The sequence below is a fragment of the Pseudophryne corroboree genome, chromosome 11 (genome assembly GCF_028390025.1).
Source record: "Pseudophryne corroboree isolate aPseCor3 chromosome 11, aPseCor3.hap2, whole genome shotgun sequence".
NCBI classification, from domain to species: Eukaryota; Metazoa; Chordata; class Amphibia; order Anura; family Myobatrachidae; genus Pseudophryne; species Pseudophryne corroboree.
Window position 1 is genome coordinate 347936077 of NC_086454.1, and position 24154 is coordinate 347960230.

Sequence of the window (24154 nt, forward strand, 5' to 3'; positions counted from 1 at the left end):
ACAGGAACTGAACAGTCTGAAGTGATCGCAAGCGCTGAGTAGGTTTTGAGCTACTCTAAAACTGCACCAAAAAAGTTTGCCGCCGCTCTGCGATCCTTTCGTTTGCACTTCTGCTAAGCTAAAATACACTCCCAGTGGGCGGCGGCATAGCGTTTGCACGGCTGCTAAAAACTGCTAGCGCGCGAACAACTCGGAATGACCACCTATATTCCCGCGCCCCCCCTCTTGGCTCCCTACTTATCACCGCATACGTTAAGGATAAAATGAGTTTGATAAATACATCCCTATATTTTAAATGCCCCTGCATGAATCATCTATGTTTAAATACTGTCACAACATGAAATGTAGGGCTGGATCTGGCCCACGGGCCACTAGTTGGACTTGGATCCTTCCGCTGTAAGCCACGGTCCATTTTGCCATTTCTCATTTTAGGAAGATACACAATGAGATGTCTTGCTGTATACACGTAAGCTGTATTAATCGCTTGTGACTCAGTCATTAAACTGGCGTCATTTTCTCTTCCAGGTTGTGGTGAGCGACAGGATACAGGGATCAAGGCTACGCATTTTTGGAAAGGGCGTGGATGAGGAACCCAAGGGCTTATTCAGAATAAATGAAAATACCGGAGAGGTTTCGGTGACGAGGGCACTCGACAGAGAGGCCATCGCAACTTATCAGGTATGTAAAAGGCGACGCATTCGGTGACAATGGCTGAATACTGTTACTGTATCAATTCTCATTCATTGCATCGGAATTCCGTCATTGTGATGCTAACCAAGGACTTGCAATAGAATTCTCCTACCCCATTGCTGCGCTACGGTAACTCGTGTTCATTGCAATGTCAGGTGCTTTACAAACCTGACTTCACACCAGCAATTGTGTGACATGGAGGAGAAAATGGAAAACTATTCTCGCAACCCTGAGCTCTGACGCCTATTATCATGGTTTTCCAAAGTCTTGTTTTTCACCCAATCTTTACAATCTTTAAAGCACAATCTTATATTTCCCATAATTGGAATGAGATGTAACAGGCTACGTGTATGTGCCAGTTTACTAGAACTATAGGGGGTCATTCCGAGTTGATTGTAGCTGTTCTAAATTTAGCACAGCTACGATCATTCACACAGACATGTGGGGGGTACGCCCAGCACAGGGCTAGTCTGCCCCGCATGTCAGTTCCCCCCCCCCCCCCCCCTCACCCCCCGCAGAAGTGCAAAGGCATCGCACAGCTGTGATGCCTTTGCACTTCAAGAGTAGCTCCCGGCCAGCGCAGCTTTAGCGTACTGGCCGGGAGCTACTCGTCGCTCCCCGGCCTGCAGCCGCTGCGTGTGACATCACGCAGTCACCGTGGCCCGTCCCCTTCAATGGTCTGGCCACGCCTGCGTTGGCCGGACCGCTCCTCCTAAAACGGCGGCTTAACGCTGCCATCCAGCCCCCTCCCGCCCAGCGACCACCTACCTCAGAGGCGATCGCTAGACAATGACGGCTGCCATGCGCCGGCGTACTGCGGCGCCGGCGCTTGTGCAGTTCCGACCCGATCACTGCGCTGCGACAAACTGCGGCGAGCGATCGGGTCGGAATGACCCCCATAGTGTATTTGAAACCTAAGTACTTGTGTCTCCAGTTTACTGTTTAGTTCCAATGTATCGAAACTCTACCCTGAGCAACAAATGAGGCGTTTACTTTCAGCTCCAAAACTGTACTAGAAAAATGACACATAGAATCTGATTAGTTGCTGGTCAGCACTGCATCCACAGTTACCTGTGCATCAGGCGACTATTTATTAAAACTATGATTGCACCTCCCAAATGTGGGAGAGACCTGATTTGTGGACCTCGTAGTGAGGCAAAGATTATCCCCATTGCAGCTCCTGGGCAGGGTGGAGTTTGAGTTAATCGGGGGCGGAGCTTATATTGTCTTTATTTTACCTATCTGAATACTTTCCTGTGTCTTTTGTCGTCCCAGTCACCTACACGCAGCACAGGTGGCCAATTTCTGGGCTTAACTAATATTCCAGTGTGCCAAGCCCATCCATGTACAGGGAGCAAGTTGCACGAGGCACGAGGCGGTTATATGTCCCACATTCTTAGTGTACTGATTGGCTGAATATTGGTTCAACCCACAAAATACCTCCCTGCTTTAATGGGATAGGTTGCTGTATTATTTGCTGAGTTTCATAGAAGTGCGAAGGGCTGTCTCTGCATTGATCTATGCTGCAGTTCTTATGATCATATTGCAGCCTAAGGTTTATGAATCCAACCGCAAACACAATGGCGGAAATTTATGTAGATAAGATGTTGTTGCCTATAGCAACCAATTGTGATTTTAAGAATACGGTCATGGTAATGCACAATTGGTTGCTAAGAGTAACCCCAACTTTTCGTGAGTCAGTAAAATGGGTGTTGACTCATCGGTCACATGGAATAAGGGGCGTGGTCTATATACGGTCGATATTATAGGCTCAGGAATGTTGGTAGGATGTGTGTTAGTAAACACGGAACGGTGTGCTTTGTTGTATGTTATGACAGTAGTTGTTCCTGTCAGCCTAGCAGATATTTACATAAGAAAGTGCATACCCTCCAGCTGCACCTTTTTAATAGGTACAGGACCTTTTTTTTTCGGTCTGTACCGATTTTTGGCTCTCCAAACTTCCATTGAAAGTATAGGAAAAGGTGCGTGGCCACGCACCTTTACCCATAGCCACGCCCCCTTTTCTAATTTGTACCGATTTTTATGTGTAAAATGTTGGAGGGTATGAAAGTGCTGTGGTCTGTGTATGGCCTGCTGTGTGTGTCATTATATGATTATGATTGCGATTTGCAGTAAATTCAGTGTATTTGTGCAGAGAAGCCTGTCCATACACTTTATAGGTCTATACATGGGTTCCACTAATATGTAATGGTAGGTGTGTAACAGATGCACTAAAACTGACGCCATGGACCTCTATGAGCAAATATCCCTGCACGGCACGCGTTTGCACATGGCTCCTGATATCAGGATGGTGGCTGGGATGCAGAGTTCTGCCCCGTCTGGGGGAAATGCTGACTGATCCTTGCAGGTGCAGGAGAGTGCCCAGGGCCGATGAGCTTTGTGTGTGGCCGGACACAACGTCTGAATTATGATCAGATACCACCATCAGTATCAGCCCTAAATCCGGAGATGTTCAAGGGTTAGAAATGGTGTATTTAGGGCATTATTATTTCTCTAACGTCCTAGTGGATGCTGGGAACTCCGAAAGGACCATGGGGAATAGCGGGCTCCGAAGGAGGCTGGGCACTCTAGAAAGATTTAGGACTACCTGGTGTGCACTGGCTCCTCCCACTATGACCCTCCTCCAAGCCTCAGTTAGATTTTGTGCCCGGCCGAGGTTGGATGCACACTAGGGGCTCTCCTGAGCTCTTAGAAGAAAGATAGTCTTAGGTTTATTATTTTCAGTGAGACCTGCTGGCAACAGGCTCACTGCAGCGAGAGACTAAGGGGAGAAGAAGCGAACTCACCTGCTTGCAGCCGGATTGGGCTTCTTAGGCTACTGGACACCATTGGCTCCAGAGGGATCGACCGCAGGCCCAGCCTTGATGTTCGGTCCCGGAACCGCGCCGCCGTCCCCCTTACAGAGCCAGAAGCAAGAAGATGGTCCGGAAAATCGGCGGCATGAAGACATCAGTCTTCACCAAGGTAGCGCACAGCACTGCAGCTGTGCGCCATTGCTCCTCTCACACTTCACACTCCGGTCACTGAGGGTTCAGGGCGCTGGGGGGGGGGGGGGCGCCCTGAGGCAGCAATAAAAACACCTTGGCTGGCAAAAATACCTCAATATATAGCCCCAGGGGCTATATATGAGGTAAATACCCCTGCCAGAATCCAGAAAAAAGCGGGAGAATAGGCCGCGGGAAAGGGGCGGAGCTATCTCCCTCAGCACACTGGGCGCCATATTTCCCTCACAGTTCCGCTGGAAGGAAGCTCCCTGGCTCTCCCCTGCAGACTACTCTACAGAAAAGGGTAAAAAAGAGAGAGGGGGGGCATTTAATTTGGCGCAGTATATAGTTTATATTAAAAAGCAGCTATAAGGGACATAACTCAGTTAGTCCCTGCCTTATATAGCGCTCTGGTGTGTGCTGGCATACTCTCACTCTGTCCCCCCAAAGGGCTTTTGTGGGTCCTGTCCTCTATATTGAGCATTCCCTGTGTGTGTGGAGTGTGTCGGTACGGCTGTGTCGATATGTTTGATGAGGATAATGAGGTGGAGGCGGAGCAGATGCCTTTAGAAGGGATGTCACCCCCTGGGGGGCAGACACCTGAGTGGATGTGCTTATGGAAAGAAATGAGTGCACGTATAGACTCATTACATAAGAAATTTGACGACATGCCGACTGCGGGACAGCCGAGTTCTCAGCTCGTGCCTGTCCAGGTGTCTCAAAAGTCATCAGGGGCTCTGAAACGCCCGCTATCTCAGATGGCACAAGTAGATGTCGACACGGATACTGACACCAGTGTCGACGACGAGGAGTCAAATTTAATGCCCATGAAGGCCATTCACTGCATGATTGAGGCAATGAAAGAGGTGTTAAATATCTCTGATTTACATCCAGGTACCACAAAAAAGGGTATTATGTTTGGGGAGAAAAAACTACCTGTAGTTTTTCCCCCGTCAGATGAATTAAATGAAGTGTGTGAAGAAGCGTGGGCTTCCCCTGATAAGAAATTGGTAATTCCTAAGAAGGTACTAATGGCGTTCCCTTTCCCGCCAGAGGATAGGTTACGTTGGGAAACACCTCCTAGAGTGGATAAAGCGCTCACACGTTTGTCTAAAAAGGTGGCACTACCGTCTCAGGATACGGCCGCCCTTAAGGAACCTGCTGATAGAAAGCAGGAGGCGATCCTGAAGTCTGTATATACACACTCAGGCATTATACTTAGACCAGCTATTGCGTCAGCATGGATGTGCAGTGCTGCCGCTGCGTGGTCGGATAAACCGTCAGAAAATATTGACCAAGTCCGCCGCATGACGGTGGGGCTCCACAGGCGGAGCCAGGTACGGTGGGGGCCCGCCTCATGAAGTTCAGCGATCAGTGGGCTCGCTCACAGGTGGATCCCTGGATCCTTCAAATAGTATCTCAGGGGTACAAGCTGGAATTCGAGGCGGCTCCACCCCACCGGTTCCTAAAATCTGCTTTGCTGATTGCTCCCTCAGACAGGGAGGCGGTGCTAGCAGCGATTCACAAGCTGTATTCCCAGCAGGTGATAATCAAGGTACCCCTACTTCAACAAGGCCGGGGTTACTATTCCACACTATTTGTGGTGCCGAAACCGGACGGTTCGGTGAGACCCATTTTAAATTTGAAATCCTTGAACACATACATAAAAAAATTCAAGTTCAAGATGGAATCGCTCAGGGCGGTTATTGCAAGCCTGGAGGAGGGGGATTACATGGTATCCCTGGACATCAAGGATGCTTACCTGCATGTCCCCATTTACCATCCTCACCAGGAGTACCTCAGATTTGTGGTACAGGATTGCCATTACCAATTCCAGACGCTGCCGTTTGGACTCTCCACGGCACCGAGGGTATTTACCAAGGTTATGGCGGAAATGATGATACTCCTTCGAAAAAAGGGAGTTTTAATTATCCCATACTTGGACGATCTCCTAATAAAGGCACGATCCAAGGAACAGTTGTTAGTGGGAGTAGCACTATCTCAGGAAGTGCTGCGCCAGCACGGCTGGATTCCGAATATCCCAAAGTCACAGCTGGTCCCGACGACACGTCTAATGTTCCTGGGAATGATTCTGGACACAGTCCAGAAAAAAGTGTTTCTCCCAGAGGAGAAAGCCAGGGAGTTGTCTTCTCTAGTCAGAGACCTCCTAAAACCAAAACAGGTATCGGTGCATCACTGCACGCGGGTCCTGGGAAAGATGGTAGCTTCTTACGAAGCAATTCCATTCGGCAGGTTCCATGCCAGGATTTTTCAGTGGGACCTGTTGGACAAGTGGTCCGGATCGCATCTTCAGATGCATCGCTTGATAACCCTGTCCCCAAGAACCAGGGTGTCTCTTCTGTGGTGGCTGCAGAGTGCTCATCTTTTGGAGGGCCGCAGATTCGGCATACAGGACTGGGTCCTGGTGACCACGGATGCCAGCCTACGAGGCTGGGGGGCAGTCACAAAGGGAAGAAACTTCCAAGGACTATGGTCAAGTCAGGAGACTTCCCTTCACATAAATATTCTGGAACTAAGGGCCATTTACAATACCCTAAGTCAAGCAAAATCCCTGCTCCTACACCAGCCGGTGCTGATCCAGTCAGACAACATCACGGCAGTCGCCCATGTGAATCGACAGGGCGGCACAAGAAGCAGGATGGCAATGGCAGAAGCCACAAGGATTCTCCGATGGGCGGAAAATCATGTACTAGCCCTGTCAGCAGTGTTCATCCCGGGAGTGGACAACTGGGAAGCAGACTTTCTCAGCAGGCACGACCTCCACCCGGGAGAGCGGGGACTTCATCCAGAAATCTTCCAAATGATTGTAAATCAGTGGGGTCGTCCACAGGTGGACATGATGGCGTCCCGCCTAAACAAAAAACTAGAGAGGTATTGCGCCAGGTCAAGAGACCCTCAGGCGATAGCTGTGGACGCTCTAGTGACACCGTGGGTGTACCAGTCAGTTTATGTGTTCCCTCCTCTACCTCTCATACCAAAGGTATTGAGAATAATAAGAAAGCGAGGTGTAAACACAATTCTCGTGGTTCCGGATTGGCCAAGAAGAGCGTGGTACCCGGAACTTCAAGAGATGATCTCAGAGGACCCGTGGTCTCTGCCGCTCAGACAAGACCTGCTACAGCAGGGGCCCTGTCTGTTCCAAGACTTACCGCGGCTGCGTTTGACGGCATGGCGGTTGAACGCCGGATCCTGAAGGAAAAGGGCATTCCGGAGGAAGTCATTCCTACGCTTATTAAAGCTAGAAAAGAGGTTACAGCAAATCATTATCACCGCATATGGCGGAAGTATGTTGCATGGTGTGAGGCCGAAAAGGCCCCAACAGAGGAATTTCAACTAGGTCGATTTCTGCATTTCCTGCAAGCAGGAGTTAATATGGGCCTAAAACTAGGCTCCATTAAAGTACAGATCTCGGCTCTGTCGATTTTCTTTCAAAAAGAACTAGCTTCAGTACCTGAAGTTCAGACATTTGTGAAAGGAGTGCTGCATATTCAGCCCCCATTTGTGCCTCCTGTGGCACCTTGGGATCTCAACGTGATGTTGAGTTTCTTAAAATCACATTGGTTTGAGCCACTAAAAACCGTGGATCTGAAATATCTCACGTGGAAAGTGGTCATGTTATTGGCTTTGGCTTCAGCCAGGCGTGTGTCAGAATTGGCGGCTTTATCATGTAAAAGCCCTTATCTGATTTTCCATATGGATAGGGCAGAATTGAGGACTCGTCCCCAATTTCTCCCAAAGGTGGTGTCAGCGTTTCACCTGAACCAGCCTATTGTGGTGCCTGCGGCTACTAGGGACTTGGAGGACTCCAAGTTGCTAGACGTTGTCAGGGCCCTGAAAATATATGTTTCCAGGACGGCTGGAGTCAGAAAATCTGACTCGCTGTTTATCCTGTATGCACCCAACAAGCTGGGTGCTCCTGCTTCTAAGCAGACTATTGCTCGCTGGATTTGTAGTACAATTCAGCTTGCTCATTCTGTGGCAGGCCTGCCACAGCCAAAATCTGTAAATGCCCATTCCACTAGGAAGGTGGGCTCATCTTGGGCGGCTGCCCGAGGGGTCTCGGCTTTACAACTTTGACGAGCAGCTACTTGGTCAGGGGCAAACACATTTGCAAAATTCTACAAATTTGATACCCTGGCTGAGGAGGACCTGGAGTTCTCTCATTCGGTGCTGCAGAGTCATCCGCACTCTCCCGCCCGTTTGGGAGCTTTGGTATAATCCCCATGGTCCTTTCGGAGTTCCCAGCATCCACTAGGACGTTAGAGAAAATAAGAATTTACTCACCGGTAATTCTATTTCTCGTAGTCCGTAGTGGATGCTGGGCGCCCATCCCAAGTGCGGTTTATCTGCAATACTTGTACATAGTTATTGTTAACTAAATCGGGTTATTGTTGAGCCATCTGTTGAGAGGCTCAGTGGTTTCATACTGTTAACTGGGTTCAGATCACAGGTTATACGGTGTGATTGGTGTGGCTGGTATGAGTCTTACCCGGGATTCAAAATCCTTCCTTATTGTGTACGCTCGTCCGGGCACAGTGTCCTAACTGAGGCTTGGAGGAGGGTCATAGTGGGAGGAGCCAGTGCACACCAGGTAGTCCTAAATCTTTCTAGAGTGCCCAGCCTCCTTCGGAGCCCGCTATTCCCCATGGTCCTTTCGGAGTTCCCAGCATCCACTACGGACTACGAGAAATAGAATTACCGGTGAGTAAATTCTTATTTTTACTCGTTTGTTTTTTTATGTCCCAGGCGTTTGGATGATGCTCTTTATATTGCTCCGTTATGTGTGTATGTATTCCCTTATCTGGGTGTACTATAAAAATAAAGAATTCATTGGCCTAATTCAGACCTGATCGCTGCTGTGCGTTTTTGCACAGCAGCCGATCAGGTCTGAACGGCGCATGCGCCGACGCTGAAGTGCGTCGGCGCATGCCAGGCAGCCGATGGCCATCTCAGCTCAGCGATCGCCTCTGCGTGATTGACAGGTAGAGGCGGTCTCTGGGCGGGAGGGGGCAGGCCGGAGGCATTTGGCCACCGTTATGGGGGCGCCGCCCGGGCAACGCAGGCATGCTCGGATCGTATGTGTGTGTGTGGGGGGGAAGGGGCGGGCCGCAGTGGCTGTGTGATGTCACACGCAGCTGCTGTAACCCGGACAGCGACGGGTAGCTCTCTGCCAGCGCGCAGGAAGTGTGCAGGTAGGGAGCTATTCGTCAAGTACAAAAGTATTGCCGCTGTGCGATGCTTTCGTACTTGTGCTGGGGGGTCGGGCCTGACATTCGGGGCGGACTAGCCCTGTGCTGGGCGTCCCCCCACATGTCTGTGTGACCAGTGGCGTAAGTTCATCCCAGTTGCCCAGAGGCAAGATAAATATTGGTGCCCCCCCTATATTTAGATAAATATATGTATGTATGTATGTATGTATGTATGGAGTGTTCTGAAAAACAAATATATATATACTGTGTATACATACATTTCATTGTCTTTTATTTTAAATCACACATTACTTAGCAGTCATACCCAGGATTAGAACCCATGACCTGTTACACTGACAGCAGACACTTTAACTGATGGAGATATTTGCTCCTGTAGAGTAAGCATGAGAATTCTAACTATATGAAGTAGAAGTTACGTGTAATTGTCAGAGAAGTATCTTCATATAGTTAAAATTCTCATATTTCCTATACAGGAGCAACAGCTCCATCAGTAAGGTGTCTTCTTCCAGTGTAATAGGTTGTGGTTTCTAATCCTGGGTATGACACTTGTAAAATGTGTATATTCACTCAGTGTAATAAAGTGAGTGTGATTTGTAAGGTGCAGGGACCAGTTTGGAGTGGGACACTGAAAAGATAGCGGCAGCTATCAATTAACTGAATTCAATGGTGTCACAGAATCAGGGACGTGTAGTCAGGGGAGGCAGGGGAGGTAGGAGGCAGTGCCTCCCCTGTCATTAATGATTAAGATAATACAAAGAAGATGCATATGACACATATTCTGTGTCATATGTATCCTCTTAATATTATTCTTATCATTGCTCCCCTCCTTATGTGTTTGGGAGGCACCGATCGTGGTGCCTCCCGTTGTCTCTGGGGAAAGGTATGGGAGCGGGGGGCGGGCACGGGCGGGGACTAGCCATGGGCAGTAAAAGCCCATTGAAAATATATGGGAAAGCGGCACCATTAGAGGTGCCGCTTTCATACAGGGACGTGCTTTCAACCTATGAAAGCACGTCCCTGTCAGTGAGGCCACAGTGATTGGCCAGCGGATCCGTCACTGGATCCGCTGTCAATCACTGTGTCGGCGACGCTGGCGGAGGAGGTGCGGGCGGCTGGATGCGGCGGTGGTGCGGAATGCGGCGGTGCGGGCGGCGGGAATCGGCGGTGTAGCGGGCGGCGGTGGAGCGGGCGGCGGGTTGCGGCGGCAGTGCGGGCGGTGGATGTTTACCTTTAGCCTGCAGAGTTTGGCAGCGGAGCGGTACCAGTTTCAAAAATGGCGCCTCAGCGTCATTTTTGAAATTCAAGATGGCCGCCGCAAGCCAATCACGGCTCGCCGCGTCATCGCCCCGCCCCCTCCGGCTGACTTATATAAGTCAGCACGAGGCAGAGGAGCGTCAGTCCGACGGCGGAGGAGGAGCTGTGAAGAGCTCCTGAAGAAAGAAGACGCCGGAAGTCCTGGATGGGCGGCGGCTATGCAAAAGAGCTTAGCAGCCGCCGCCCACCAGGTGAAGACGCTGGAAGCCCTGGGGAGGTGGCGCCCCCCCAGGTGAAGACGCAGAAAGCCCTGGGAAGGCGGCAGCCACGCAAAAGAGCTTAAAGGCCGCCGCCCCCAGGTGAAGATCCAGTTTAATAAAACTTATTTTTAAGACCGTGTGGTGTTTTATTTTAATATTTTCTTTACAGGTGGACCACAGGTGCCAGCGGGCCCTTTATGTCCGGGCATGCTGGCACTTGTGGTTCTCCAAGTGCCAACATGCTGGGGCAGGCTTGCTGGGACCTGTAGGCCACCTGTAAAGAACAATATTAACACACAATGAACCCCGCACCCACCGCCACCAGGGGTGTGGGGCATAGCACTGGGCTATCAGCCCGGTGCTGGTTGTTGCTCGGGAGGGGGGACCCCATTTTTATTTTTTGGGGTTCCCACTTTCCGAGGAATTCCAATCCTGGGCTGACTGGCTGGGGGGATGATTAATGTTGTGGCAGGGGGACCCCACACTGAGTGTCTCCCCTGCTATGGCATTACTCCCCCTGGCTGGTTCTGCCTAGTGCTGGTTTTATTGATGTATCGGGGCACCACACTTTTTTTTTTTCCTCTCGGGGGGGGGGGGGCTTGTTGGCTGCCAGTGACTCCCCAACCAGTGACCTCACCGCACGTCACTGCACAGAATGGGAGGAGAGGTGCCCCCCTTCAGAGCAGGAGCCCGGCGGCAGATGACTCCGTTGCCTCCCACTGTTACGCCTCTGTGTGTGACTGATCATAGCCGTGCAAAATTTTATGATCGGGTCTGAATTAGGCCCAATATTCTTTATATTCAATTATGTGTGAGTGTGTGTGTATATGTGTGTGCGTGTGTGTGTGTGTGTGTATATATATATATATATATATATATATATATAGATAGACAGACAGACAGACAGACACACACACACACACACACACACTTCTCCGAGAATAATCAAAATGCCCAAATAGATCACAAATGAGTGTCTTTAATACATGTATTTGTATTAGGATAAATAAAACCACAATTCTCTTATTTGATAGCTGTACACAGCAAATAGACAAAAAAAAACACCTTCCATTTACAATATTTGTTTTCTATCTGGAGGTTGGGAATGAAAGATCATTTTGGGGTCGGTGTACTAAGCCTTGGAGAGATATAAAGTACCAGCCAATCAGCTGCTGCCTGTCACGTTACAGGCTGTGTTTGGAAACTGACAGTTAGGAGCTGGTTGGTAGTTTATCACTCTCCCTTTATCACTTTCCAAGGCTTTAGTACATATGTACCTTAGCGTGTAACAATGAGCAGAACATATTGTTGCTGAGTGTGTTAGTTGTGTAGTTTAGCGCTGCACTCATTGTGTTCTCTGCCGCTGCTCTGCGGAATGCAGCGTCTTTATACCCTCTGTGAGATTACTCCTCGTCGTTCCGAATTACACTGTACTTGCTGTTCTGTTGTTCCCCCCCACAAATGGATGTTATGTTAATGTGTTTCGTTATATGGCGCCTGCCCTGCAAAAATGCTCACAATCAAAATTAATCATACAGCGTAACTATCAAATAATGGAAACACTTCAGTAACTTAAATATACAAAATGGATGTAAAATAGGTGCTTTCCACTACTGCCATTTACATAACTGTACATGAGCATTAAAATGTGTCCACCGGTGTTACGCCGTCTTCTGCAGCGGTTTTCTTCAGCCATTGCTAGTGCATTACCGCCGATTAGGCTGCAAGCTTCTCATCGGCAGATTGCATACAGAACCTGTTGAGTATAGTTATATGGTGAGCTAGAGACAAGCCAAGCTGACCACGGGCCGTATTCAATAGCTGTCGGGTGACGGAAAGGACCCGACAGCACTCTATTCAATGCCGGGCCAAACCCGACAGATTTGTCCCGGTTCCAACAGTGTCAGTATGACTTTTTTAAAGTCGGATTAACATTGTCGGAAACGGGGCTAAAACCTGTCGGGTTTGGCCGCGCTTCTGACAGTACATACGGCTCAAGCCACCGATCAGCGTGTATTCCAACAGTCTTCCAACAAGTCGGATTTCCTGACTTGTCGGAAAAAAGCTGCCGGTAATGAATAGGCCGCAACCCCTTCCGACTTCAATCAGTCGGAAGCTGCCATCTTTCCGACAAGACGGCAGCTACAAGACGGCAGCTTCCGACTCTTATTGAATAATAATAATAATAATAATAATAATAATAATAATAATTTTATTTATATAGCGCTCTTTCTCCAAATAGGACTCAAGGCGCTTAACAGATACATAGCATAATAAAGTACAGGAAATAATGAAGTACAGAACAGATTTTCATAAAATACAGAAGCATGGAGAAACTAAAAGGGACATTATGGAAATGCTGAGTAAACAGAAAAGTCTTAAGTCTACTTTTGAAGGATTCTATAGTTGGGGCCTCTCGCACTGTGCGGGGAGGTGAGTTCCATAGAGTCGGAGCTGCATGACTAAAAGCTCCACCCCCAGATTAATTACGGGAGATTCTAGGTACTGCTAAAAGTCCTTCATCTACAAATCGCAGTAATCGAGTGGGGCAGTATGGGGTCAGAAGCTGTTTCAGGTATCTTGGGCCCTGGTCATGTAATGCTTTGAAACTCAGTAAGCCAATATACCCCCATATCCGTCACTGGATGTTAAAAAGCGGCAACCCTACATACATTTTCTCTGACGTCCTAGTGGATGCTGGGAACTCCGTAAGGACCATGGGGAATAGCGGCTCCGCAGGAGACTGGGCACAAAAAGAAAGCTTTAGGACTACCTGGTGAGCACTGGCTCCTCCCCCTATGACCCTCCTCCAAGCCTCAGTTAGATTTTTGTGCCCGACCGAGCAGGGTGCAATCTAGGGGGCTCTCCTGAGCTTCTTAGATAAAAGTTAGTTTTAGGTTTTTTATTTTCAGTGAGACCTGCTGGCAACAGGCTCACTGCATCGAGGGACTAAGGGGAGAAGAAGCGAACCTGCCTGCTTGCAGCCAGCTTGGGCTTCTTAGGCTACTGGACACCATTAGCTCCAGAGGGATCGAACACAGGCCCAGCCTCGGAGTCCGGTCCCAGAGCCGCGCCGCCGTCCCCCTTACAGAGCCAGAAGCAAGAAGAGGTCCGGAAAATCGGCGTCAGAAGACATCAGTCTTCATCAAGGTAGCGCACAGCACTGCAGCTGTGCGCCATTGCTCCTCATGCACACCACACACTGCGGTCACTGATGGGTGCAGGGCGCTGGGGGGGGGGGCGCCCTGAGCAGCAATATTAACACCTTGGCTGGCAAAAATACATCACATATAACCCCCAGGGCTATATGGATGTACATTAACCCCTGCCAGAATCCATAAAAATGCGGGAGAAAAGTCAGTGAAAAAGGGGCGGAGCTATCTCCTTCAGCACACTGGCGCCATTTTTCCCTCACAGCTCCGTTGGAGGGAAGCTCCCTGGCTCTCCCCTGCAGTTAATACACTACAGAAAGGGTTAAAAAGAGAGGGGGGGCACAATTTAGGCGCAGTATACAATATATATGCAGCTATAAGGGAAAACACTTTTTTATAGGTGCTATCCCTGTGATATATAGCGCCCTGGTGTGTGCTGGCATACTCTCCCTCTGTCTCCCCAAAGGGCTTTGTGGGGTCCTGTCCTCTATCAGAGCATTCCCTGTGTGTGTGCTGTGTGTCGGTACGGCTGTGTCGACAGGTATGTGGAGGATAATGAGGTGGAGGCGGAGCGAATGCCTGTAAATATGTTGTCACCCCCTGCGGGGTCGACACCGGTGTGGTTGAACTTATGGAAGGATTACGTGAAAGTGTCAACTCCTTACATAAAAGGTCGACGACACGGAACAGCCGGCTACTCAGCTTGTGCCTGTTCCAGCGTCTCAAATGTCATGGGGGGCTCTAAAATCGCCCGCTACCTCAGATAACAGACACAGATGTCGACACGGATACTGACTCCAGTGTCGACATCGATGAGACTGGTGTACCCTCCAAATAGGTCCACCCGTTACAGGATTGAGGCAATGAAAAATGTATTACACATTTATGATTATACCCCAGGTACCACATAAAAGGGTATTGTGTTTGGTGAGAGAAAACTATTAGTAGTTTGTCCTGCATCTGAGTAATTAAATGAGGTGTGTGAGGAAGAGTGGTCTTCCCCCGGTAAGAAATTGATAATTTCTACAACGGTTATTGGCAGCGTACCCTTTCCCGCCAGAGGATAGGTCACGCGGGGAAACACCCCATAGGGTAGATACAGCGCTTACACGCTTATCAGAAAAGGTAGCACTACCGTCTCCGGATACGGCCGCCCTGAAGGAACCTGCTGATAGAAAGCAGGAGGTTACCCTATAAGATATGGTCACACACTAGGGCATTATATTGTGACCAGCCGTTGCTTCGGCATGGATGTGCAGTGCTCCCGCTGCGTGGTCAGATTCCCTGTCGGAAAATAACTATGGATAGGGACAATATTTTGCTGAAAATAGAGCATATAAAAGACGTGGTCTTATACATGCGTGATGCACAGAGGGATATTTGCCGGCTGGCATCAAAAAATAAGCGCTAGGTCCATTGCCGCCAGACGGGGGTTATGGACTTGGCAATGGTCAGGCGATGCCGACTCGAATCGGCACATGGAAGTTGCCCTATAAGGGGGTAAAACTGTTTGGGGATAGTTTTTCAGACCTCGTTTCCACAGCTACTGCTGGGAAATCGATTTTTTTGCCACAGGCTACCCCACAACAAAAGAAAGCACCGTATCATCAAGTACAGTCCTTTCGGCCCCAGAAAAGCAAGAGGGCTAGAGGCTCATCCTTTCTGCCGAGAGGCAAAGGTAGAGGAAAAAGCTGCAACACACAGCTAGTTCCCAAGAGCAGAAGTCCTCCCTGCGTCCGGTAGGTCCACAGCATGGTGCTGGGGCTGCTCAGGCGGACCCGGGTACGGTGGGGGCCCGTCTCAGATATTTCAGCGGACATTGGGCTCTCTCACATGGATCCCTGGGTCCTTCAAGTAGTATCTCAGGGGTACAGGCTGGAGTTCGAGACGTTCTTCCCCCCGCCGTTTCCTAAAATCTGCCTTACCGGCACCTCCCTCTGCCAGGGAGACGGTGTTGGTGGATATTCAACACTATAATCACAACAAGTGATTGTCAAGGTGCCCCTCCTTCAGCAAGGAAGGGGTTACTATTCCACAGTGGTTGTGGTACCGAAACGGTTCGGTGAGACCCATCTTGAAATTAAAATACTTGAACTTTTATATCAGAAGATTCAAGTTCAAGATGGAATCGCTCAGGGCGGTTATTACGAGCCTGGACGAGGGGGATTACAGGGTCTCCCTGGACATCAAGGATGCGTACCTGCATGTCCCCATTTACCCCCCTCACCAGGAGTACCTCAGATATGTGGTACAGGACTGTCACTATCAGTTCCAGACGCGGCCGTTGGAGTTGTCCACGGCACCGAAGGTCTTTACCTAGGTAATGGCCGAAGTGGCGATACTCCTTCGCAAGAAGGAAGTTTTTATTATCCCGTACTTGGACGATCTCCTGATAAAGGCGAGGTCCAAAGAACAGTTGGTAGTGGGGGTAGCACTCTCTCGGGAAGTGCTACAACAGCACGACTGGATTCTCAATATTCCAAAGTCACAGCTGGTCCCGACGACACGTCTTCTGTTCCTGGGAATGTTTCTGAACGCAGACCAGAAAAGAGTGTTTCTTCCTGTGGAAAAAGCCGAGGAGTTGTCATCTCTAGTCAGAGACATCCTAAAACCAGGACAGGTGTCGGTACATCAATGCACACGAGTCCTGGGAAAAATGGTAGCTTCGTACGAAGCATAATTCCATTCGGAAGACTCCACGCAAGGACGTTCCAGTGGGACCTGTGGGACTAATGGTCCGGGTCCCATCTACAGATACAACAGCGGATAACCCTGTCAGCAAGAAACAGGGTGTCGCTGCTGTGGTGGCTGCAGAGGGCTCATCTACTAGAGGGCCGCAGATTTGGAATACAGGACTGGGTCCTGGTGACCACGGATGCCAGCCTTCGGGGCTGGGGTGCAGTCACACAGGGAAGAAATTTCCAAGGAGATTTCGCTTCACATAAATATTCTGCAGCTAAGGGCCATTTACAATGCCCTAAGCCAAGCAAGGCCCCTGCTTCGGAACCAGCCGGTACTGATCCAATCAGACGACATCACGGCGGTCGCCCATGTAAACAGACAGGGCGGCACAAGAAGCAGGATGGCGATGGCAGAAGCCACAAGGATTCTCCGATGGGCGACCTACACCCAGGAGAATGGGGACTTCATCCAGAAGTTTTCCAAATGCGGGTAAACCGTTGGGAATGACCACGGGTGGACATGATGGCGTCCCGCCTCAACAAGAAGTTGAAAGATATTGCGCCAGGTCAAGGGACCCTCAGGCGATCGCTGGGGACGCTCTAGTGACACCGTGGGTGTACCAGTCGGTTTATGTGTCTCCTCCTCTACCTCTCATACCCAAGGTACTGAGAATAATAAGAAGGCGAGGAGTGAAAACCATACTCGGGGTTCCGGATTGGCCATGAAGAGCTTGGTACCCGGAACTTCAAGAGATGCTGGCAGAGGACCCTTGGCCTCTGCCGCTCAGACAAGACCTGCTGCAGCAGGGACCCTGTCTGTTCCAAGACTTACCGCGGCTGCGTTTGACGGCATGGCGGTAGAACACCGGATCCTAAAGGAAAAGGGTATTCCGGAGGAAGTCATCCCTACCCTGATCATAGCCAGGAAGGATGTCACCGCAAGACATTATCGCCGCGTTTGGCGAAAATTTGTTGCTTGGTGGGAGGCCATGAAGGCCCCGACGGAGGAATTTCAACTATGTCGATTCCTGCACTTCCTGCAAGCAGGGGTGACGTTTGGGCCTCAAATTGGGGTCCATCAAGGTCCAGATTTCGGCTCTGTCGATTTTCTTCCAGAAAGAACTGGCTTCACTGCCTGAAGTTCAGACTTTGGTTAAAGGAGTACTACATATTCAGCCTCCTTTTGTGCCTCCTGTGACACTTTTTGGATCTCAACGTGGTGTTGGATTTCCTAAAGTCGCATGGGTTGAGCCACTTAAAACCATGGAGCTAAAGTATCTCGCGTGGAAAGTGGTCATGCTGTTGGCCTTGGCCTTGGCCAGGCGTGTGTCAGAATTGGCGGCTTTGTCATGTAAAAGGACTTATCTGATTTTCTATATGGATAGGGCAGAGTTGAGGACTCGTCCTCAGTTTCTCCCGAAGGTGGTCTCAGGTTTTCACTTGAACCAACCTATTGTGGTGCCTGCGGCTACTGGGGACTTGGAGGATTCCAAGTTGCTGGACGTAGTCAGGGCCCTGAAAATTTTATTTTTCCAGGATGGCTGGAGTCAGGAAAACTGACTCGCTGTTTATCCTGATGGCACCCAACAAGCTGGGTGCTCCTGCTTCTAAGCAGTCTATTGCGCGCTGGATTTGTAGCACTATTCAGCTGGCGCATTCTGCGGTAGGATTACCGCAGCCTAAATCAATAAAAGCCCATTCCACAAGGACGGTGGGCTCATCTTGGGCGGCTGCCCGAGGGGTCTCGGCTTTACAACTTTGCCGAGCAGCTACTTGGTCAGGGGCAAACACGTTTGCAAAATTCTATGAATTTGATACCCTGGCTGAGGAGGACCTGGAGTTCTCTCATTCGGTGCTGCAGAGTCATCCGCACTCTCCCGCACGTTTGGGAGCTTTGGTATAATCCCCATGGTCCTTACGGAGTTCCCAGCATCCACTAGGACGTCAGAGAAAATAAGAATTTACTTACCGATAATTCTATTTCTCGTAGTCCGTAGTGGATGCTGGGCGCCCATCCCAAGTGCGGATTGTCTGCAATACTTGTACATAGTTATTGTTAACTAATCGGGTTCTTGTTGTGAGCCATCTATTCAGAGGCTCTTCTGTTATCATGCTGTTAACTGGGTTTCATATCACAAGTTGTACGGTGTGATTGGTGTGGCTGGTATGAGTCTTACCCGGGATTCAAAATCCTTCCTTATTGTGTATGCTCGTCCGGACACAGTATCCTAACTGAGGCTTGGAGGAGGGTCATAGGGGGAGGAGCCAGTGCACACCAGGTAGTCCTAAAGCTTTCTTTTTGTGCCCAGTCTCCTGCGGAGCCGCTATTCCCCATGGTCCTTACGGAGTTCCCAGCATCCACTACGGACTACGAGAAATAGAATTATCGGTAAGTAAATTCTTATTTTCTTTGTCCTTAAATAGCAAGTGATGGACCTGTTTAAGCATGCATCTGATAGTTTTAGCTGGCCAGTAACAAATCATTAACTCCTTTTCAAAATCTTACTGGAGGGCGCAAAGTATGTCTGCCAGAAACAAACTTGGTCACAGCACTGAGCATGTAATTTGAAGGTAGTGAGGGAAGAAGCACGTCGACACAGCTCAGAGAGGCATTGCAAAGCCTCCTTGTTCACCACATCTTGTGTCATGTGACTGTGGTTGTCATGGTAATCTATGACACTAGAAATCAAATCATTCATTATCAAATCAAATCATTAATAGTAGCCTGAAGAAACAACTGTTAGGGTCTCCTGCTCTGTGCTGCCACGTCGTCATGGCAACCGGGAGACAAGTGCTAGCGGAGTAACCTGAGCGTAGCTGATACTCCGGTTCGGGTCTTTTGCTGTGCAGTGGTTACAGGCTCTGTGCACGGCTTTCCATCTGAGCATTCCTAATACTAGGGAGACACCCAGTTTCTTAGCCTTTGGGCTTCTCTGTTCACTTTGTGTTTATTTTGTTACCCTATCACCTTCTATGTATGTAATGTCATATTCCCCAGTCTGTCTGTGAGTTCATTTGTTTTGCATCCCTCTCCGTTCATACACCAGTACATTCCTGCTGGCACTGGTGTGCATAACAACAACTCGAGGGACAATTGTATGGTTTTTCATGACATTGCTGCTTTAGCCCCATTGCATTGCAAAATGCCTGGTTTATGTTCAAGTGTCACAGGTTGGTCAGACCAGCGCATGTGAGGTTGCACCCGCAGTGTTTATTAAATATGTCTAAGTCTTTGCGCCATGAATTTTTTTTGTTTGTTTAACGTGGAAGACAGATTTGTGATCTTTCTTTGTATTCACAACTGCAACAACCAGCCTGGCGCCGGTAGATAATGAGCGGCTAACCGCTAAATACATTGCAGAAAAAAATCCATTCAGTCTTGTAGAGACGCTTTAGATCAGCAGAATGGGTCACTTCCGCCAAGACAGCAGGGTGACGTGCATTACATATACAGTATAATGACACTGGCTCCAGCAAAATCTGCATTTAGTGTGGATAGTTCTGTAGGATTATTTCCTCAGAACATTGTTTTCCTGCGTTTTACATAATGCATTGGTGACATACAGAAACCAGCCGGCGAGTGTATATAGGTAGCGGCGCAGGAACACTGGAAGATGTTGTGGATCTCTGTTAAACACACGGGCTCAGTATGATTGACCGGCAAATGGGATGCCAGCGGTCACAGTACCAACACCGGCATCCCAATACTTGAAATCCCGACAGGGGAGAGGTAAGTATGTTATCTCTCTTCCCTTACCCCCTAACCCTCCATTCCCGCAGGCTAACCCTAATTCTCCCCCTTTAGTGCCTAAACTTAATCTTCCCCTGGTGGTGCCTAACCCTAACACCCCCACCCCCCCCCGCCCTTCCCGTAGCCAACCCTCCCCCCCTACCCCTTCCTGGCCCTAACCGCCTGCTATACTAACGGCTGGGATTCCGTCATCTGTCCCTGTCGAGATTCCAGCGTCGGCATTTTGACGGGTGTCTGGATTCTGGCGTCTGTATTTTAAACGCATCCTAAACATAGGTCTCTATGGCGATAAATGGAAGACTACTGACGGGAATATCATGAAAGCCACGGATTCCAGCTCTCATGGTGTAAGAGCCAAGTTTATCATTCACAAGTGATACTATTATATTTATAAACTCCTGTAGATGACAGGTATATAATTGGTGAGTCTTGATGTCATTACTTCATTAGGAAAACATGTTTATTACAAGGAATAAATCACCCACTAGTTGAAATTATTCAGCATATTAGAAGTCATGGAACAGTCTTCCTGTATGAATCTATTACTGTATTATATGGTCACGGAACTCCCCGGTTACTTATAATGTGCGTATATGAGATAACGTTCCCTTGCTGCAAATGATATTACCTAGAAGAAGTGCAGAAGCCATCACACAGGAGAGAGGGAGCTGATTACACAGCTGCATCGGCAGAACAGCAAATACATATTTATAATCTCATGCAGACGTCTGATTTAAATATCGTATTAATCAACTGTACACCGCGGATGATAAATCTGTGCGCCGGGGAGTGACCTGGACAGAAACTGTATGTACAGTATGTGACTGAGCATGCAAGCGGAGAGAATGATCGACCAGCCCCTCACCATTAATCCTCCCTCTCCAATTTAGCTGCCTCTACTTTTTTTTCATTTAATTACTTAGATAATATCAGAAGATTTTTAATCTCGGAGCCAGGTTGATGAGAGATGAGCGCTGGGTCGTTTTTCTGCTTTTTTTGTCGGATGATGAAGAACACTTATTTTATTGCACCTTGCTTCGGAAGAGGTAATCACAATTAATAACAATAATGGGCAGTGTGTTAAATTGATTAATCTTTTTGTAGAAACTGCAGAATGCAATGTTTCCTCATTCATCTTGTTTATGGAGAAGAGAGCGTCAAGTAGAAAGGAAAAACAATTGAGGATTTTGGAATATGCTGCTTCAAAAAGCAGTCAACTTCGGGTTTGGAATATTTTGTCGACATGTCGACACGTTGACGTTAGAGATGAGCAGGTCCGGTTTTCAGAAAATCGAACCCATCCGATTCTTGCATTTCCGAGTGGATAAGAGACCAAAGTCAGATCTTCCCGTCTGATTCAGATCCCAAAACTGGGCAAAATGTAATCTTCTCGGCCTTGGATCTTGCGTGTTTCCCTCCTCGGTAATTTGGGCGCCATTTCAAAGCAGATGCTGGACAGACGGCACAGCCTCTAGACTGCCAGGGCAAAGATAAATATTTATCCTCCTTACCGGGCACTGCACAGCCCAGAGCTCCTAAGGGCAGCATTCCTTATTTTTATTTTAATGCCATTTTTTGTTTCAACCATAACATTTATTTATTGGTGCACAGTCAGTCGTACTGGTGCTGTAAACCCCCCAGTGCAGCCCAGAGCTCCTAATACAGGGGCAGCATTAACCTTGGGGAACACTGGCGATTTTTGTCACCGCCCACATTACAGCCCAGAACTTTTAAGACAGGGCAGCATTTACCCTTTACTGGTGCTTTAACTGCCCACAGTGCAGCCCAGAGCTCCTAATAGTATTACAGGGTAGCAGTAACCCTTCTTTGGTGCACAATGTTGTCTGCAAAAGTTTTTGGTGAAGTTATCATTTGAAAAGACAGAATTTTTTTTTAAGGTGTGTGTGCTCAATACTGCGCAGTAGGTGCTGTGCCACTGCACTGATAATATAAACTCTGTGTACCGAGTAAAACCGAATCCGCTCATCACTATGTGTGAGTCACAGTGTGAAGTTAAGTTTTCTTCTTTTTTTAAAATTTTTTATATGTTAAGAGCCAGGCCATGCAACCTTGTTAATAATATAAGTGATGTGAGTTGATATGGCTCACAATTAGTTGATGGAAGAGCAGGAACAGCAACCAAATACTAGTGCTGTGTCTGCTGCAAGTCATAATAGTACTATATCTACTAAAGGTGGTGCAGGGGGCAGAAAGTTTAGGAAAGGGTATCTGAAATTGAAATCTTTCACAGTGTTAAAAAAATAGGCAGAGGTGTCACCTTAGAAATTGACAAATCATCAGTGCCCCCCAAAAAAGAACACTGAGGCTGAAGAACAAACTGTGCGTTCACATATCACTGAGGATAGTCTAGGGGGGTCCAAGTTAGCTACTATGTGAGTCTGACATTGCTGATACTGTACTTTTTAGAGAAGCCTCCTTCTGCCATTTCTGTACTTTCTGCAATTGTGGGGATGAACAGTACAAGTAAAAAGTGATGATCACATAATAGAAATTGAGGATGTTCGTGTGAAAGTGCAAAAGGATGAAGGGGATATTTGAATACTATCTGACACTAATGAGGATATTGATGTTGATGATGTGTGTAAGTTAGCCGCCAGTGGCAGTAGTTCTTGCCCGTAATAAAAAGAAAGTCATCGTGATACTTGGGCATAAGACCAAAAATCCATCTCTCTTGTGTGTGGAATTATTTTTACCAAAATCTTGACAATGTTTGTAAAGGCATTTGCTCCATTTGTGAAGCCAAAATTAGTAGAGGTAGGGACGTCAAACATCTAGGTACAACCTCCATGTTACATCATTTGCAGTAAGTTCCTGAAATTGATTTTACTAATTTATAATAATTTGTAATTAACACCCTTACAATTAACCTCCTTATTAGTGATCAGAGATAGTCCTTCTAAAAAATTGTTTTGTGTGGGCCCAAACAAATGAAGCACTTTAGCCACAACTGTGCATATACAGTATGTAATATAGATATATATATATTATATAAAACACAGATCTGGGGGCGCTAGTGATAGTGTTCTAGATAAATATACCATCTCCATAACAATTTATAATAAAATAACAAAAAATATTGTGAAACATTAAAATAATGTATTAGATACAGATAAAATGTATTCACAATTTAGTACAAAATGACACATACGCAAATGTAGATATGGTTTCACAGGAAAATACTGAAGGTTATTCCAGTCGGATATGACAGATTTCTTTGTCGTGAATTATTCAGGTTGTGATACAGATATCAAATGGACAATGAATCCAACGCGTTTCGTCCCGAAGCACTTCCTCAGGGGTACAGTATCGAGAATCTAAGACAACATGATAAACAGGAATACATCACTAGAAGTGCCAGCTTGGAGGAATCTGGAAACAAATTAGTTTTTTCGGCATGGGCAATCAGTAAAGCGGTCTTATAAAAATTCTTCAATTGAAATTAGTCCTTAAAAGGGCTAGTAGTATAAAATGACCAACACATTGTTTTTCAAAAGGCTGATGTGTATCTATCAGTTCAGTAGCAGAACTATAAAGTATATATAATTTTGAAGGATTCCAATAAAAAAACAACAACACTTTATTTAAATAGGTAACTAAATAAATCAGGCGGTTGTCATTGAATGTATCCTGCAGCCACCATCCTGGTGATACTAACAGTATAGAGAACTAGCACAATGGCACTGGCCAGAGACTTGCCTGCAGTACGCAGAAAGAAAGAGACTAGAAGTAAGGGTAACCAGTCGCTATGTTGACATTCAGAAGTTCAATGTGGATGTTATGTTGACACTGTGCACGTCAGCAGTGCATATTAGTGCTAAGTTTAGGGTAGGGTCAGTAAGGGCTTGAATGCTTAAAAAAATAAGTAAACCACTGTCGACATGCTGACTCGACGTGCACATTGTCAGTATTAGGACTTTGTTGACATTTTGCTGTCGACATTCTGTATGTCGAGATAATATACCACATCCTGATCATTTGGCCAATTTAATAGAAACATTCTCCTACCCCCCTCTCCCTCACCCCCTCTCTCTCCCCATTTTTCCTTCCCTTTCTCTTTCCATCTTTCCCTCTCACTCGCTGTACCCCTTTTTACCCAGTTTTCTCTCACT

At 47.8% G+C, this 24154-nt stretch overlaps 1 protein-coding gene across 3 annotated transcripts in view; it reads left to right on the plus strand.

The window, feature by feature from the left end:
• Nucleotides 1-24154, plus strand: part of CDH13 (cadherin 13) — a 1087951-nt gene that overhangs the window by 602441 nt on the left and 461356 nt on the right. For all 3 annotated transcript variants that reach the window (XM_063945965.1, XM_063945966.1, XM_063945967.1), the window contains one exon: nt 526-678. In XM_063945965.1, the coding sequence (XP_063802035.1) occupies nt 526-678 (153 nt within the window). The remainder of the gene's footprint in view (nt 1-525; nt 679-24154) is intronic.